The 18327-nt window shown below is 38.2% G+C and overlaps 1 protein-coding gene across 1 annotated transcript; it reads right to left on the minus strand.

Moving 5' to 3' along the window:
• Window positions 1–7713: 7713 nt before the first annotated feature.
• On the minus strand, window positions 7714–9476 carry LOC133873984 (glucan endo-1,3-beta-glucosidase, basic isoform-like). The gene is made up of 2 exons (XM_062311801.1): window positions 9262–9476; window positions 7714–8792 (listed from the first exon to the last, which is right to left on the minus strand). Exons 1-2 carry the CDS (start codon window positions 9353–9355, stop codon window positions 7849–7851), a joined length of 1038 nt encoding a protein of 345 aa, XP_062167785.1. The 5' UTR covers window positions 9356–9476; the 3' UTR covers window positions 7714–7848.
• Window positions 9477–18327: the final 8851 nt, after the last annotated feature.

The following is an 18327-nucleotide window of genomic DNA, read 5'->3' on the forward strand; positions in this document are numbered from 1 at the left end:
GTAGAAGCTAAGCTGCCATCATCTAGAAGATATGATAATTGAAATAATATTTACTGTTTCTGTTATATTATTTCGATGATTATTAAATACCACGGATTAAGGATGTGATTATTTATGGTGGTTTTCCTGAATATGTAGCAATTAATTAATTCTATGGTCGTTTTCAAGGCTGTTATCATTCCTTTAAATCGGGTGATTTTTCTCCGATTTAGTATACAAAATTTTTATGTAATTTTATTTTATTTTATATTTTTTTTAAGCAAATAGAAGGAGTCTCAGGAGAGAATTACAAAGGGATCTTTCCTTCATTTGATTCTAATAGAAAGACCAGGGAGAAGTTGGGAATGCTTTCAGAAATATCTATAAGAAGCGGCTCACTTATAGTTATTCATTTGATGTGCTTCCGTAATTAGCACTTCGGAAATTTTTTATGACAGTCTAATTTTGTAGATATTGAAGATACTGGTGTACGTCTTCTATGGTAGAAACCCTATAACAATCAGTGAAAAGTCCAGCTTTGTTGAAGGCAATAGAAATGATGAGAAAGTCTCATTCATGTAATGAGTGAATGGCAGCCACAAGAAATAGCATATTTCACAGCTAAGAGAGCAGCTTGTGCGTCACCAACATTAACTTCAAAATGATGTTTTAACCTGGGAGAAATACATGCTTTTCTAATAGTATTAAAAGAGTAGGAGGAAATGTTGTACATACTAATGATTAAGAATGAAGTAATAAATTAAGTCTTAACATGTGAATTTTACGTAAACAAGAGTAAAGTCTTAGCTTGTTTGAGAGAATCGTATTCCGTGCTCAGAGACCTTTGAGTGGCCATTGACTCCATTTTTTGAACCAGTCAAGCACGCCATGAAAATTGCAGCATTATTGCTTTTTACCTTGAGGGATTTCTCGGCACCATTGAATATTTTGTGGAATTACTTTTCTCAAACAGGAAGCAAGGATGCTTTTCTCAATGTAATAGTTTTATTATGGACAACAATTTTTTCTCCTATTAATTTTTCATGTCTGGAACCAGCTTTTACACCAACTTAATTCTTAACTCAAATCTAAACATTACAACCCAAAAACCATGTTTTGATCGAAGAAATTGTCAACACACTAAAACCTAACAATAAAATTTAGGCCTTGTTTGGTTTGCGAAATAAACTTCTGGAATGGAATGACTATTCCTATTATTTTGTTTTGTAAGAGTCTGGAATAATTAGAATAAATATTTTTTTACGAAGAGAAATACCGATTCTCTTAAAAAAAATGAAAGGAATATTAGCTATTCCAATGGGAATGGACTACAATTTCCAGTAAAAAAAAAAAAACATTCTTATTTTATATTTTCTTTCAATTTCTTTTTTCAAAAATAAATAAATAAAAAGAAGAAGAAAAAAAAAAGAAACCAAATCCAACCCCCTACACAATGGCTGACCGACCACCCCCGGACCAATTGGGGGTGGTTGCAGCCACCCCCGGCTCTTTGGTGGGTGGTCGGCCACCCACCATTTTTCTTTTTTCTTTTTTCTTTTTCTTTTTTTTTTTTTTTTTTTTTTTTTATATATAATTTAAGTTTTTTTAAAAAAATATATATATATAATGTGAGGTTACTTTAGTAATTTTGAATGGATTCCAATTAAAGTGTATGTGTTGTTACCAAACTAAATATTATGAATAATCATTCAATTCTACTCTCATTTATTCCTGAGAATAACTATTCATTTTTCCAATAGAATACTCATTTCGCAAACCAAATGAGGCCTTATATATATAAGTAAGTATCTCTTATAACATATGAGTAACATACTCTAAATCCCATTAGAGCTGAAATCTCTATTTCTCTTACCCGATGTTCTTGCTTATCCCTTCCCCTTAGGGGTTGGTATGTAACAAGTGCATACTATACTGTCCGCTGCAATGTCCATGTATTCTATCATCAACCTGATAATTTAATTTCAAGATATACAGCTTCTTTATTATAACAGAGTTTTCAAAAGTGATATTATAATGACCCAAGGAAAAGTGCAAGCTACATCTGCGCTTAAGGTCGAGCATGGGGCGGAGATGCCCATTTTTTGGCCCCGCCCCACACTCCTGCGAGTTGCGAAAATCACACCCGCAAACCGCACAGAATGAGGAGAACCCATGTTGTGCGGGGTGGGGTGATGTTGGGCGAGGGGTGCGGGTTGTCCGGGGAGGGGACGGGTTTCATACCTAGATTTAGAAACATGATAAACCAAACCAAAGCTAGATTTTCTCAGGAACCAAACAAAAAAATCAGATTCAAACAAAATCAGACTCAAACAAGAAAATTCAAACAAATCACAAAAAGGATGAGAGGTCACTGACCTCAGGATCGGGGACTTGGCGATGCCTCTTCACGTGAGCGTCGACGATCTTCCCGCCGTTCCCGGTCTCCTCGTCAACCCTGATCTGGAACTTCTGATAGATCTTGAATGTTGCACATTCAAGTCCCTTAATTTGCTATTGTTAAACCCTTAACTTTATTTTAATTTAACATTTTGCATTGTTTTTATGTTTCAGGCATTTTCAGGATGCTAAGGAAAAGGACAAGTGCAGCCATTAAATTTGAGCTTAAATTGACATTAATGCAAGAGATTATCTTTTTGTAGGATTTGGTGGAAAATCTGGAAATCATAAAAGAATAAATGAGAGAAAGAAGAGATTACGTGGGACCTACGAAGAAAATAGAAAAGTCGGCTGCTGGAGAAGACAGAATCCACCTCATTAATTCATGACAACATATATTATTGATCATTGATTTTACCCATACTTTACATGATAATCTAGAAATTAGCTTCATGACAGTCCCACAGGACTGGCGACTCGGCGAGGCCTATCAACTTCCATAATTCCATTGGAGCAGACGTAGGAAATCGTGAAGAAGAAGAGATGAAGGGGTGTGGCACTAGGGAGTAGGAAGAAAAGAAAGGAAAAAATGTGAAGGGGGGGGGGGGGGGGGGGTGCGGCGCTGCTAAGGTTAGTTTTTAGGATTTTTTGTATTGTTTTTAATGGTGTGATGCGGTGCGGGTGTGGGGCGGGGCGGGTACCCGTTAATTTCCAAACGGACCACCCGCAGCCCGCATCGCGGGTCTGCTCACCCCTATCTGCGCTATCACTCCAAAAGGACTAGTCAATTTGAAACTTCCCTAGAATCCATTATAAAGCCCAGTTTTACCTATTAACTAGACAATGTGGGACGTAGTGCCCATGAGTATCTTTATAAATCATTCACTCTATGTGAGCTATTCATCACTTTTCAATATGGGATTGAGGTGTTACAAACTCCCCCCCTTAAACTCATGACGTCCTCGTCAAGGCCATGTCATGCAACGCTCCAGTACCACATGGCCTGGCATTACTAAGTGGCTCTGATACCATTTGTAACGACCTAAAGAAAAGTACTAGCCACATCTACGCTATCACCCTAAAAGGACTAGTCAATTTGAAACTTTCCTAGAATCCATTATAAAGCTCAGTTTCACCTAGTAACTAGGCAATATGAGACTTAACATCCATGAGTATCTTTATAAACCACTCACTCTATGTGAGCTATTCATCTCTTCTTAATATAGGATCGGGGGTGTTACAAACATGGTCAAGCCTCAATATTTATCAATTTTTAGTTTAAATAAAAATACTTGCAATAGAACATATATATGTATATACACACGATATTATTTAGATAATTAACCATACTTTTAAGTCTAGGGGACTACAAGTAATTATCATTGTCATGATATAATATGCATTGTACCAAAGAAACACTTATTAAGAAGTGGATGATAGGATCAAGAAGTGGTAGGTAATGATCAGCCTCTTAAAGGGGGGAAGGACTCTCCAAGGACTCCAGTGTTAGAGTTAATTTGTTTAGGTTTACAATTTTAAAAAGTGAGATTTAAAATAAATATTTTTAAATGTCCGATTTGTAAACATGATTTTAAAAAATTTAGCTAAGCATTTGGTAAAATCGCATTTGAGCCTTTAAAATTATGTGTATTCAAAAAAACACATCATTGCTTACGATTTGAAAATATGAATTTTTTATGCTTTCAAATTTTAATTTTTTAAAAACGCAATTCCAAACAATGCATATTTTGCAATTTTGTTTAAAATCCCACTTTTTATATACGAAATTGTAGTGCCAAACATACTTTTTTTTTTTTTTTTTTTTGAACAGAGTAGACCTTCTTCATTGAATCGAAAAGCCCAAGGCAAGGACAATAACAAGAGGTGCCAGACCTCATACCCTAAGCCAGATAAATCTAACTTGTACAGTAACCTAAACAATACATAATCATTACGGGACAAACAATGAGCTCCTCTTTATAATAAAGCACATTCAACAAATAAAAGAGGACAGATCTAGCATCTAAGCTAACAAATAATTCAATATCATTTAAGCATCACAGACGCAAACTGTGAATACACTAGAAAAACATAAACACTTTAAAACAGAAGCCAACATCGAGACCGGCGTTGAGTGGCACAGTCGCCGACAACGGCGAGTGCAGACCACGCACCGCCACCGGAGACCTCCTCTACAGCAGAAACTCGCCAGAAGACCTCAGAACCACCGAAAAACCCCCAACTGCACCCTAGAAGATAAGTCGTGACCCACACGCGCCGGTCCAAGGAGAGACTCCCCTGGCGCGTGTAGGCCACGCGCCTAGTGTGAAGAACCGGCACAGCTGTGGCTGGAAGCTGCTGGACCGGAAGAAACGGACGACCACCGTGGAGAGCGCGTGTCTTGAGAAAACCAGCCAAAGTGAGCAGATCTGACTCCATAGAAAAAAAAAAAAAAAAAAAAAAAAAAAAAAAAAAAAAAAATCTCCGTAAAAACACACGAAAATGTCGCTCCCCAACCCAAAGCCCGTGAAGTCTTCTGCCTGGGAACATCAACCACCATCGGATCAAATCCGGGGGAACAAAAACTTCAAAGCCCTAATGGCTTGGGTACGCAAAAAACTGCACTAGCAATAGCCAGGGATGAGAAAAACCCATCCCCCACCCTAAAAAGACGAGGGAAGAAACACCACTGAGGGAGGGAGGCGTGGAAACCTCATCCCCCCCCCCCCCCCCCCCCTCGCTCGCGCAGAAACAAACCTCTCAAGCGTTGCTCTCTCTAGGGTCGGCGCTTAAGGAACAAATTAACTGACACTAAAACTTCAAAATGGAATCCGAGTTACAATAATGCTCCGTTTGTTTCAACGTAAAATGTTTTTCGTCGTAAAATATTTTTAACGAAATCATTTTTCAGAAATTTGCCTGAAATTTTTTTCCAGAATTTGGCTCATACGAAAAAATACAAACGACAAAAAACCACAAGTTACGAGATTCTGTCACTAACCAACAGAATTCCAGCCACTTTTATTGGATTCCAACTACCGTTGCCGGAATCCGGGACAAATGGTCAGATTCCAGCCAATTTAGGTGGAATCTAGTGGCCGGCCGGATTCCGGCCTGTATTGCCAAAATCTAGGTTGCCGGATTCCAGTGATGGTCCTCGGAATCCAGCTAATGTTGACGAATCCGACAATCAGATACCAAAATTTGAGGATTTTTTGTGGAAGATTCGGGCTACCAACAAACTCTAATGCCTAGTAGTGGCGGATTCCCAAAAACGTGGGTGCAAGAATGGAGAGTTTAAATCCAGAAAACAATTTACGGTTTTTTTTTAAAATTAAAGAGGTTTTTACGATCAAACTAAAAATAATTTCTGTTGACCATGATTTTCAGTTGTATCAAACACCAAAAAATATAGAAAATATTTTACGTCCAAACAAACTGGACATAAGTTATAACATAAGTGATATAAGGCTAATGGTGTAGGGGAAAAAGTTTAAATTAACCATATTAAAATACATTTTTCTTGTTACATAAAAAATTGACTATAACATGATGACGAAGGATAGATCTGGCCCAAATTAATCACGGAGTTCTATATTATGCTAAAGCCCAATTGTTAACCCATTTCGCCCATTGTAACAAATCAATATTTCATATTTGTCCTTAACTACGTGAAGATGGCCATTTATTAGAATTCCTGTAATATTCTATGAGTAACTAGATTTCTTGAAATCTTAACCATTATTTTAAAAAGGGTTAAATACCAAATTGCCCCTTATGGTTTACAAATTTTATTTTTAGCCCATTGAGTTTTCATTTTTATCAAAAGAGAAATCTGTGCTGTGGGAAGAGACGAAAATGGTATCTCCGTTCATTTTTCTGTCATAAACTAATATCCCGTCATGTCATCTTATACATGTCGGCGTATTTATGTGACACCTGTCCCTAGAACCATGTTAGCACTGACATGGCTATTATATATATATATATATATATATATATATATATACATATATATATATATATATATTTTAAGGACTTAAAAAAAAATTCTAGAGCCACCCCCAAACCCAATTTTGGGAGTGACTGAAACACCATGTGGCCCTTGGCCATTTATCTTCTATTGTTTATTTATTTTTATTTTTTTGGGAATTAGCTGGCCTATCCTTTGAGCCGCCCGACCCCTGGCTGTTACGATAAACATGTGCAAATTCTATGCTTCCAAAGATGGTTCTGTACAGCATTTGGAGGTTACTAGCCAATACTTGACATGATGTACGTACTCCACGTCGTTCCAATTACGCTGTCACTCGGGGAATAGAAAGCGATGTGAAAATTTTATGGTTCGGTTATTGACGTATTACATAAGATGATAAGAACAGCCTGCTAGAAAATTGAGTTACCTTTCTTTTTTTCTTTTTTTCTTTTTATGTGAATTCTTTTGCACATCCTTTGATGTCCAACTGTAAAAGAAGATAAGTACTGTAAAAAAATAAAATAAAAAATAAAAACTATTAAAGAAGATTATATAAAATTTCGGACCAAGATCTGCTATAAACTGAAAATCATTGTTATTATCGTTGTCCTTTTTATTGGGTAGGGCCGTGAGAAGGGCCTTCTGCCCGAGCAAGAGGTAAGCCGTCGAAGAAAGTTGCTCGGACAGAGAGACTCCTTCTCTCACAGTTCCTCTACAAATTTTCTTCAATTTTTTTAATATATAAATTTGTACCGACATGGATTACAAATTATACCTAGCACCTGTCATGTAGAATCCCGCGCCTATGAATGCGGAGAAATTGCAGTGAAAATGATAGTATCTCTATTATTTTTCTTCTCCAATTGTGCAGTCCCAATATTGGACGAACAAATAGTGCATTTTAGTATGGTTTATGAAATACTAAATGGAATTAATGATATTTGCTTGAGACAATTTAACGTACACAAAACTGTTCAAAAAAAAGGAAATTAAAATTCAATTATAGTATGAAATAGTGATAGAGTAATGATGGAGACTCGAGCAAGATCAGTGAAATAGTGATGATTTATTTTATGGTTCAGATTAAATTTTATACATCTAACAGTGTATGAATTGTCATGTCATTTAAAACTTTAAATGACGTGCTAGCATGTATATTGTTAGACGAAGGAAACAGAATTTGCAGTAATTCTTGTGATAGTAATATTAGATCATGACATTGACTTCGGCTGCTTAACCAATCAGGTGCTAATTAAAGGGAAAATCAAACTGTTACACAGGAAAGGCAAAGTGGCATGATCATGTCTCGATCAGTAGTGTAATTAATTACTTAACCAGAAAAGACTGAAAAGTAAAAAGTATTTGCCATAGAACATTTGATCTTATTGAAATAACCATAGTTTTGAGTCTACGGGATTACAAGTAACTCTTTATTTGTTATCTTAATTATGTGCACCAAACTGCACTTATTCCAGGATGCAGTAGAAGTGATATTCTTAGCCGAAATTCACTTGGAACTTGGGCTGTTTATTTGGAAGAAAGAGTCCAAAATTTTTCTCATATTCTGGATTTTTCTGATTTTCATCAAACAAGGCAAATACGTAAGTTTCTATAGGTTTTCCAGGTTTCTTTGGAGTCCCTCCCTTCACATGCTGAACCAAATTCGTAATGTAAGTTCTTTCATTGTCAAGAGATGTGGCTGTCCCGCCACCTGAAGGCCAACCAGACTCCGATATAACGATCTCCAAAGACCCCCCGCCAGCCTTGTCTAGTGCTGCGTAAACGGCATCTAAAATGGCGTCAAAAAGATTACGGTAACTGAGCGAGCCATCAGTCACTACAGGTGAAGGAGCTGTGAAAAGAGCATAATCAAGACGAATGTCTCTGGTGTTGCCAATGTAACTAAAGTAGGGGTACAAGTTAACAAGTAACGGAGATCGGTTGTTCACTAAGAAGCGGATGATTGGATCGAGAAGCGGCCGGTAATCAGACTTGAACGAGCCTTTTGACGGAGGAAAGGATTCTCCAAGGACTCCGGTGTCAATGGCAGTGGAAACTTTGATTTGGTTCACGAGGCCGGCCGTAGAAATTGCATTTTGAATGTTTTGCATGGCAGGGACAAGGAATTGTGCAAATCCATCTGAAGGCTTCACTTCGTTTCCAACAGCAATGTATTTGAATTTGACATTACCAAAGTTTTTCACATTGTTTTGAACCCAAGAATTTGCATTGGCTTGGCTCGAAGCAATGTTTTGAAGGTTATCATTTGGAAGGCCAAGAATGAGCTCAATGTTGGAGCCTCGAAGGGCTTGGAGAGTTTCTTGGTCGGCATAATAGATTCTCATTCTTCGGATGTTATATTGCTTATAGAGTGCGACAACCTCAGATGGCTTTGGTAGGTTGTTCCCGACTCTTCCATAACAAACACCAATTTGGGCACCTGCAATATTAGATTAAACAATAAGTCAATATTTAATTTTTTCTATCAAAAGGCCGGAATTAACTAATTATCATGAAAAAGTCGCATCGTCCTTTAACTCGTCTGAACTAATATCCTAAACTTAATGAATCTATTAGGAGATTTTTTGTGGCTATGAGAGGCTGATCAAGGCATGTGATAAATTCACAACCTCTAGAAGTCGGAATAAAAAATGAAGATGATTCATTTTATAGTCAAGATTTTGTTTTGTTGCATCTAATTAACGATGTACATATTGTAATGCCATTTAAAAATGTTAAATGACGTGACAACATATATATACCTTTAGATCTTTGAAATCTAATATAAACCTCGTAATTAATCTTCTATTTCACTTGAAATTGAAAGAGGATCTTTTTCCCATAAACGATTTGTTTAGGACTATAACAAGGTTTGAGAGAGAGAGAGAGAGAGAGAGAGAGAGAGATACCTGTTTGGCCTAGGGTGGCAATTAGCAGCCCAAGCAATAGCAGTATGGAAATCATCGATGGAGGGCTTTTGCGAGCATAATTGGATTTAGCCATTTGAACAAATATATAGAAGAAAATAAGCAAAGAAGTATGCTTTTAACAATATCAAGCAAACTGCCCTTTTATAGACGGGTACGGAGGCTTTTTCGTCAGATTTTTGGGTGACCATTACAGTCCAGATTTTTCACTGGTCAAGCATTCCAATATGGAAATCACTAAGTTGTTCCCAAAGTATACCACTTGCATCATTAATTTATCAATGCAGATCTAACTCATGCTTGTTATCTATCTCTCCCTACCTTAATTTGAATGGTCTGCAATTTGTCCACGTCCCTTGTTAGGTAGGCTGCATTCATGTAGCTAGTCATATATACGAACACATTATGACATCACTAGGCATGGAAGGACTTGAAGAATCGGAGAAAAGCATTGTTCTTTGAACAAATTAAATATTTTCATTTTGGCTGCTAGCTGGTGCCCTAACGTACACGGTTAAAAAACTGACGATTAATTTGATCATATTATTACTAGGAGACCTGGACCGGCCTCTGGACTTAGGCTGCTTGACTCCGTGGGTGAGTTGGGGGGAATCGAAAGCGATCGATGTGATAAGTTTGTGGACAAGAATTTACTTTCACTGCACAAGTCTTTGTTTATTTACAAAATTTCCCTCTTAATCATTAATTAGTATTTTAAGAGGCCAGGATGTGAAGTGAAAGTCTTTGGGATGGAGCCTGTGATAGATCACTTAGAGCACCCCCCACTGGATTTCATGTGGACGTTTTGACCCTTGATAGCATTAATTGGAGAAGCTGCATGCCATCATCTAGAAGAAAATTGAAATAATTAGTGTTTCTGTTATATATATTATTTCGATGATTATTATGATTATTAAAAATACCATGGATTAGGGATGTGATTATTTATGGTGGTTTTTCTGAATATGTAGCAATTAATTAATTCTATGGTCATTTTCAAGACTGTTGTCATTCCTTTAACGGGTGCTTTTTTTTTTTTTTTTTTAAACGGAAATCTCATCACATTATAGATCAAAACAACAATACAATTGATCCCAAAACACCGTGGAATCTAGGGACAAACCATTTCCCTATCAATAATATTAGAAATGCATACAGGACTCTCTTTTAACCATTCCATGTTCATCTTCTGCTCTGCCACCACCTTTGCTAAGGCATGTACTGCACCATTAAGTTCTCTATGAACATGATTAAATTTAACAGTACGAAGCCCCTTTGTTTCCTTAATAATACTCTCAGTAAACTGCCCAATGTTAGAAAGATATGGAGGAGGGGAATTTACCTCATTTACGACCTGTGCCGCATCCCCTTCTATAATGACATCGATGAAACCAACCTCCTTGCAAAACAAAACTGCCTATAGTGCCACCAAAGCTTCCACCATCTTTGGGTCAACCATAATTGGTCTTATTACACTTTTAGCTCCCATGACTTCACCCATACAGTTCCTAGCAACAATCCCCATGCCAATGCACCCCTCCTTGATGTTGAGGACAGCGTCCCAATTAACTTTAATCAAACCTGTTGGAGGAGGAGACCATCTTTGCTGCCTAGCCGGACAATGGCCAATTCCACCAGTTGGAGGTAACATCTCCTGTGAATTACATCTATGAAATTCCGTCAGTGACACCCCTACCTCAACATAGACTTCATTTGGATTTATAAAGACACCTTCAAAGACCAAGGTATTTCTCTGAAGCCATATACGACGTGCAATAACCACCATTAATTCACCATTGGCCTTACTAATGTTACTCCCCATCTCCTCCAACAGCCCCTTGAAGCTTGTTGCATTGCTATTACACTTATGGAATAACGACTCTTTCCCACCCCAGACATCCTGCGCTGCAGGGCATGTCCACAACGCATGAATGGTAGTCTCAGGTTCCCTTTGACAGCAGGGACACATATTATTCTCCAACACTTTCCTCCTACACAGATTGACACGAGTGGGAAGGATATTATGACAAGCACGCCATGCAAACAACTTTACATCATTTGGCACCATCAGAGCCCAAAGATTCTTCCAAACTCCTCTGTCTGAGTGCTCCATTGAACACTGACCCCCCGAACTCTCTTCGATAGCCTTCCCCATTTGATATGCACTCCTCACAAAAAAAAACCCCCGTAGAAGTACCATTCCAAATTAACCTATCAAGGGGGAAGCAGGGGCTTAAAGGGATATTCTCAATAACACTGGCTTCTTCTTCCCGGAAGACCCCTCTAATTATATCTCCCTTCCAGCAACCCAACTCAGTATTGATCAACTCCGAAACCAAAGCATTTGGATCTAACATCTGAACAGGAGATTGAACAGAATAGGTAGTTGGAGTAGGCAGCCACCTATCTTGCCAGATTTTAATGGATCTTCCATCTCCAACTCTCCATAGCAGGCCTAGCTTCAGTATCTCTCGCGCATTACAGACACTCCTCCATATGTAAGACACCCGGGATCCAATGGGAACCTCCAAAAAAGAAGAGTTTGGAAAATACTTTGCCTTTAGAATCCAGGCTGTGTGGGAATTTGGATCTTGCATAATTCGCCACCCTTGTTTGGCTAAAAGAGCTCGGTTAAAAATAACCAAATCCCTAAAACCAAAACCTCCGGTAGATTTGCATCTACTCATTCGTTCCCAGCTCATCCAATGTATTTTAGATGTTTTTGACCTGTGTCTCCACCAGAAGGATTGCATCAAAGCATTGAGTTTCTTGCATAATGAGTTTGGCAATTGAAACACACTCATACAATATGTAGGGACCGCCTATACCACTGCTTTTAATAACACCTCCTTACCCGCTTGAGAGAGGAAACAAACCTTCCAATTATTCAGTTTGGACATCACTTTCTCCGTTATAGACTGGAAAGCTTGGTGCCGAGATTTGCCCACAAAGGTTGGTAGCCCTAAGTAAGCATCAATTCTATGAGTTTCATTTAAACCTGACAGTTGGAGTATTTCCTGCCTTCAGTCCGAGCTCGTGTTCCTACTGAAAAACACAGAGGTCTTGTGGAAGTTCAGTTTCTGCCCAGAAGCTTTCTCGTATACGACCAAGATCTTCATAAGCCTTCTCCATTCAACTGAGTTGGCCTTACAAAATAAAATACTATCGTCTGCAAAGAACAAATGGCTTATCTTTGGACCCTTTGGAGATGTTGGCACCCCTGAAATAACACCTCTAAGCTCCGCCTTTGTAATCAACGAGCTGAAAGTCTCCGCACATAACAGGAACAAATATGGGGATATTGGATCTCCTTGACGTATCCCCCTTGATGGATGAATATCCCCCACTGGTTGCCCATTAATAATAATAGAATATTGCACTGAAAGAACACACGCCATCACCAGATTAACCCATCTCTCATCAAAACCCATTTTGAGCATTGTAGCCTCCAAGAACGGCCATTCCACCAACTTAATTCTTAACTCAAATCTAAACATTACAACCCAAAAACCATGTTTTGATCGAAGAAATTGTCAACACACTAAAACCTAACAATAAAATTTAGGCCTTATTTGGTTTGCGAAATAAACCTTCGGAATAGAATGATTATTCCTATTATTTTGTTTTGTAAGAGTCTGGAATAGTTAGAATAAATATTTCTTTACGAAGAGGAATGCCGATTCTTCTAAAAAAATGAAAAGAATAGCTATTCCAATGGGAATGGACTACAATTTCCAGTAAAAAATAAACATTCTTATTTTATATTTTCTTTCAAATTTTTTTTTCAAAAAATAAATAAAGAAAAAGAAGAAGAAAAAAAGAAACCAAATCCAACCCCCTACACAATGGTTGACCGATCACCCCCTGAGCAATTGGGGGTGGCCCCGGGTCTTTGGTGGGTGGTCGGCCACCCACCATTTTTCTTTTTTTTCTTTTTTTCTTTATATATAATTTAAGTTTTTTTTTTTTTTCAAAAAAAATATAATGTGAGGTTTCTTTAGTAATTTTCAATGGATTCCAATTAAAGTGTATGTGTTGTTGCCAAACTGAATATTATGAATAATCATTCCATTTTACTCTCTTTTATTCCTGAGAATAACTATTCATTTTCTCAATATAATACTCATTTCGCAAACCAAATGAGACCTTATATATATAAGTAAGCATCTCTTATAACATATGAGTACCATACTCTAAACCCTATTAGAGCTGAAATCTCTATTTCTCTTACCCGATGTTCTTGGTTAGCCCTTCCCCTAAGGGGTTGGTATGTAACAAGTGCATACTATACCGTCCGCTGCAATGTCCATGTATTCTATCATCAACCTGATAATTTAATTTCAAGATATACAGCTTCCTTATTATAATAGAGTTTTCAAAAGTGATATTACAATGACCTAAGGAAAAGTGCGAGCTACATCTATGCTTAGGGTTGAGCATGGGGGCGGGGATGCCCGTTTTTTGGCCCCGCCCCACACCCCTGCGAGTTGCGAAAATCACACCCGCAAACCGCACAAAATGGGGAGAACCCGTGTTGTGCGGGGTGATGCAGGGTGGGGTGATGCTGGGCGAGGGGTGCGGGTTGTGCGGGGAGGGGACGGGTTTAATACCTAGATTTAGAAACATGAGAAACCAAACCAAAGCTAGATTTTCTCAGGAACCAAACAAAAAAATCAGATTCAAACAATCCCGAATTCAAACAAAATCAGACTCAAACAAGAAAATCACAAACAAATCACAAAAAGGATGAGAGGTCACTGACCTCAGGATCGGGGACTTGGCGAGGCCTCTTGAAGTGAGCATCGACGATCTTCCCTCCATTCCCGGTATCCTCGTCAACCCTAATCTGGAGCTTTTGATAGGTCTTGAATGTTGCACATTCAAGCCCTTTAATTTGCTATTGTTAAACCCTTAGCTTTATTGTAATTTAACATTTTGCATTGTTTTTGTGTTTCAGGCATTTTCAAGATGCTAAGGAAAAGGACAAGTGAAGCCATTAAATTTGAGCTTAAATTGACATTAATGCAAGAGATTATCTTTTTGTAGGATTTGGTGGAAAATTTGGAAATCATAAAAGAATAAATGAGAGAAAGAAGAGATTACGTGGGACCTACGAAGAAAATAGAAAAGTTGGCTGCTGGAGAAGACGGAATCCACCTTATTAATTCATGACAACATATATTATTGATCATTGATTTTACCCATACTTTACATGATAATCTAGAAATTAGCTTCATGACGCTCCCACAGGACTGGCGACTCGGCGAGGCCTATCAACTTCCATAATTCCATTGGAGCAGACGCAAGAAATCGTGAAGAAGAAGAAGAAGAAGAGATGAAAGGGTGTGGCGCTAGGAAATAGGAAGAAAAGAAAGCAAAAAATGTGAAGAGGTGGGGGGGGGTGCGGCGCTGCTAAGGTTAGTTTTTAGGGTTTTTTGTATTGTTTTTAATGGTGTGATGCAGTGCGAGTGTGGGGCGGGGCGGGTACCCTTTAATTTCCAAACGGACCACCCGCAGCCCGCACTGCGGGTCTGCTCATCCCTATCTGTGCTATCACCCCAAAAGAACTAGTCAATTTGAAGCTTCCCTAGAATCCATTATAAAGCCCAATTTTACCTATTAACTAGACAATATGGGACTTAGTGCCCATGAGTATCTGTATAAACCATTCACTCTATGTGAGCTATTCATCACTTCTCAATATGGGATTGAGGTGTTTCAAACTCCCCCCTTTAAACTCATGACGTCCTCATCAAGGCCATGTCATGCAGCGCTCCAGTACCACATGCCCTGGCGTTACTAAGTGGCTCTGATACCATTTGTAATGACCCAAAGAAAAGTACTAGCCACATCTGCGCTATCACCCCAAAAGAACGAGTCAATTTGAAGCTTCCCTAGAATCCATTATAAAGCTCAGTTTCACCTAGTAACTAGGCAATGTGGGACTTAACATCCATGAGTATCTTTATAAACCACTCACTTTATGTGAGCTATTCATCTCTTCTTAATATAGGATCGGGGGTGTTACAGACATAGTCAAGCCTCAATATTTATCAATTTTTAGTTTAAATAAAAATACTTGCAATAGAACATATATATATATATATACACACACTATATTATTTAGAGAATTAACCATACTTTTAAGTCTAGGGGACTACAAGTAATTATCATTGTCATGATATAATATGCACCGTACCAAAGAAACACTTATTAAGAAGCGGATGATAGGATCAAGAAGTGGTAGGTAATGATCAGCCTCTTAAAGGGGGGAAGGACTCTATAGGACTCCAGTGTTAGAGTTAATTTGTTTGGGTTTGCAATTTTAAAAAGTGAGATTTAAAATAAATATTTTTAAATGTGTGATTTGTAAACATGATTTTAAAAAATTTAGCTAAGCATTTAGTAAAATCGCATTTGAGCCTTTAAAATTATGTGTATTCAAAAAACCATATCATTGCTTGCGATTTGAAAATACGGATTTTCTATGCTTTCAAATATCAATTTTTTAAAAACCCAATCCCATACAATCCATATTTTGCAATTTTGTTTAAAATCCCACTTTTTATATACGAAATTGTAATGCCAAACATACATTTTTTTTTTTTTTTTTTTGAACAGAGTAGACCTTCTTAATTGAATCGAAAAGCCCAGGGTAAGGACAATAACAAGAGGTGCCAGACCTCATACCCTAAGCCAGATAAATCTAATGTGTATAGTAACCTAAACAATACATAATCATTACGGGACAAACAATGAGCCCCTCTTTACAATAAAGCACACTCAACAAATAAAAGAGGGCAGATCTAGCACCTAAGCTAACAAATAATCCAATAACATTTAAGCATCACAGACGCAAACTGTGAATACACTAGAAAAACATAAACACTTTAAAACAGAAGCCAACATCGAGACCGGCGTTGAGTGGCATAGTCGCTGACGACGGCGCGTGCAGACCACGCACCGCCACCGAAGACCTCCTCTGCAGCAGAAACTCGCCGGAAGACCTCGGAACCACCGAAAAACCCCCAACTGCACCCTAGAAGACAAGTCGTGACCCATACGCGCCGGTCCAAGGAGAGACTCCCTTGGCGCGTGTAGGCCATGCGCCTAGTGTGAAGAACCGGCACAGCTGTGGCTAGAGGCTGCTGGACCGGAAGAAACCGACGACACTGTGGAGACCGCGTGTCTTGAGAAAACCAACCAAAGTGAGCAAATCTGACTCCACAGAAGAAGAAGAAGAAGAAAAAAAAAACTCCGTCGGAAAAACACACCAAAAAGTCGCTCCCCAACCCAAAGCCCGTGAAGTCTTTTGCCGGGGAACATCAACCACCATCGGATCTAATCCGGGGGAACAAAAACTTCAAAGCCTTAATGGCTTGGGGACGCAAAAAAAACTCCACTAGCAATAGCCAAGGATGAGAAAAAACCATCCCCCACCCTAAAAAGACGAGGGAAGAAACACCACTAAGGGAGGGAGGGAGGCGTGGAAACCTCACCCTCCCCCCCCCCCACCCCCCAGGAAACAAACGTCTCAAGCGTTGCTCTCTCTAGGGTCGGCGCTTAAGGAACAAATTAACTTACACTAAAACTTCAAAATGGAATCCGAGTTACAATAATGCTCCGTTTGTTTCGACGTAAAATGTTTTTCATCGTAAAATATTTTTAACGAAATCATTTTTCAGAAATTTGCCTGAAAATATTTTCCAGAATTTGACTCATACGAAAAAATACAAACGACGAAAAACCACAAGTTACGAGATTCTGCCACTAGCCAACAGGATTCCGGCCACTTTTATTGGATTCCAACTACTGTTGCCGAAATCCGAGACAAATGGTCAGATTCCAGCCAATTTAGGCAGAATCTAGTGGCCGGCCGGATTCCAGCCTGTATTGCCAGAATCTAGGTTGCCGAATTCCAATGATGGTCCCCGGAATCCAGCCAATGCTGACGAATCCGACAATCCGATACCAAAATTTGAGGGTTTTCTGCGGTAGATTCGGACTACCAACAAACTCCAATGCCCAGCAGTGGCGGATTCCCACAAATGTGGGTGCAAGAATGAAGAGTTTAAATCTAGAAAACAATTTACGGTTTTTTCTAAAAATTAAAGAGGTTTTTACGATCAAACTAAAAATGATTTCTGTTGACCATCATTTTCAATTGCATCAAACACCGGAAAATACAGAAAATATTTTACGTCCAAACAAACGGGGCATAAGTTATAACATAAGTGATATAAAGCTAATGGTGTAGGGGAAAAAGTTTAAATTAACCATATTAAAATACATTTTTCTTGTTACATAAAAAATTGACTATAACATGATGACCAAGGATAGATCTGGCCCAAATTAATCATGGGGTTCTATATTATGCTAAAGCCCAATTGTTAACCCATTTGGCCCATTGTAACAAATCAATATTTCATATTTGTCCTTTACTACATGAAGATGGCCATTTATTAGAATTCCTGTAATATTCTATGAGTAGCTAGATTTCTTGAAATCTTAACCATTATTTTAAAAAGGGTTAAATATCAAATTGCCCCTTATAGTTTACAAACTTTATTTTTTGTCCCTTGAGTTTTCATTTTTATCATAAGAAAAATCTGTGCTGTGGGAAAAGGTGAAAATGGTACCTCCGTTCATTTTTCTGTCATAAACTAATATCCCGTTATGTCATCCTATACATGTCGGCGTACTTATGCGACACCTGTTCTAGAGCCATGTCAGCGCTGACGTGGCTACTATATATATATATTTTAAGGACTTAAAAAAATATAATAAAAAATAAATTAATTAAAATTAAAAAAAAAAAAAAAAAAAATTCTAGAGCCACCCCCAAACCCAGTTTTGGGAGTGGCTGAAACACCATGTGGCCCTTGGCCATTTATCTTCTATTGTTTATTTATTTTTATTTTTTTTGGAATTAGCTGGCCTATCCTTTGAGCCGCCCCTATCCCTGGCTGTTACGATAAACATGTGCAAATTCTATGCTTCCAAAGATGGTTCTGTACAGCAATATTTGGAGGTTAATAGCCAATACTT

Source organism: Alnus glutinosa, chromosome 7 (assembly GCF_958979055.1).
Source record: "Alnus glutinosa chromosome 7, dhAlnGlut1.1, whole genome shotgun sequence".
NCBI classification, from domain to species: domain Eukaryota; kingdom Viridiplantae; phylum Streptophyta; class Magnoliopsida; order Fagales; family Betulaceae; genus Alnus; species Alnus glutinosa.

Excerpts from the sequence above, each read along its gene's own strand:
- LOC133873984 (XM_062311801.1), bottom strand. The coding sequence starts at position 9,355 with ATGGCTAAATCCAATTATGCTCGCAAAAGCCCTCCATCGATGATTTCC. Across the intron at positions 8,793-9,261 it reads TGCCACCCTAGGCCAAACAG|GTGCCCAAATTGGTGTTTGT; the intron begins GTATCTCTCTCT and ends CTAATATTGCAG.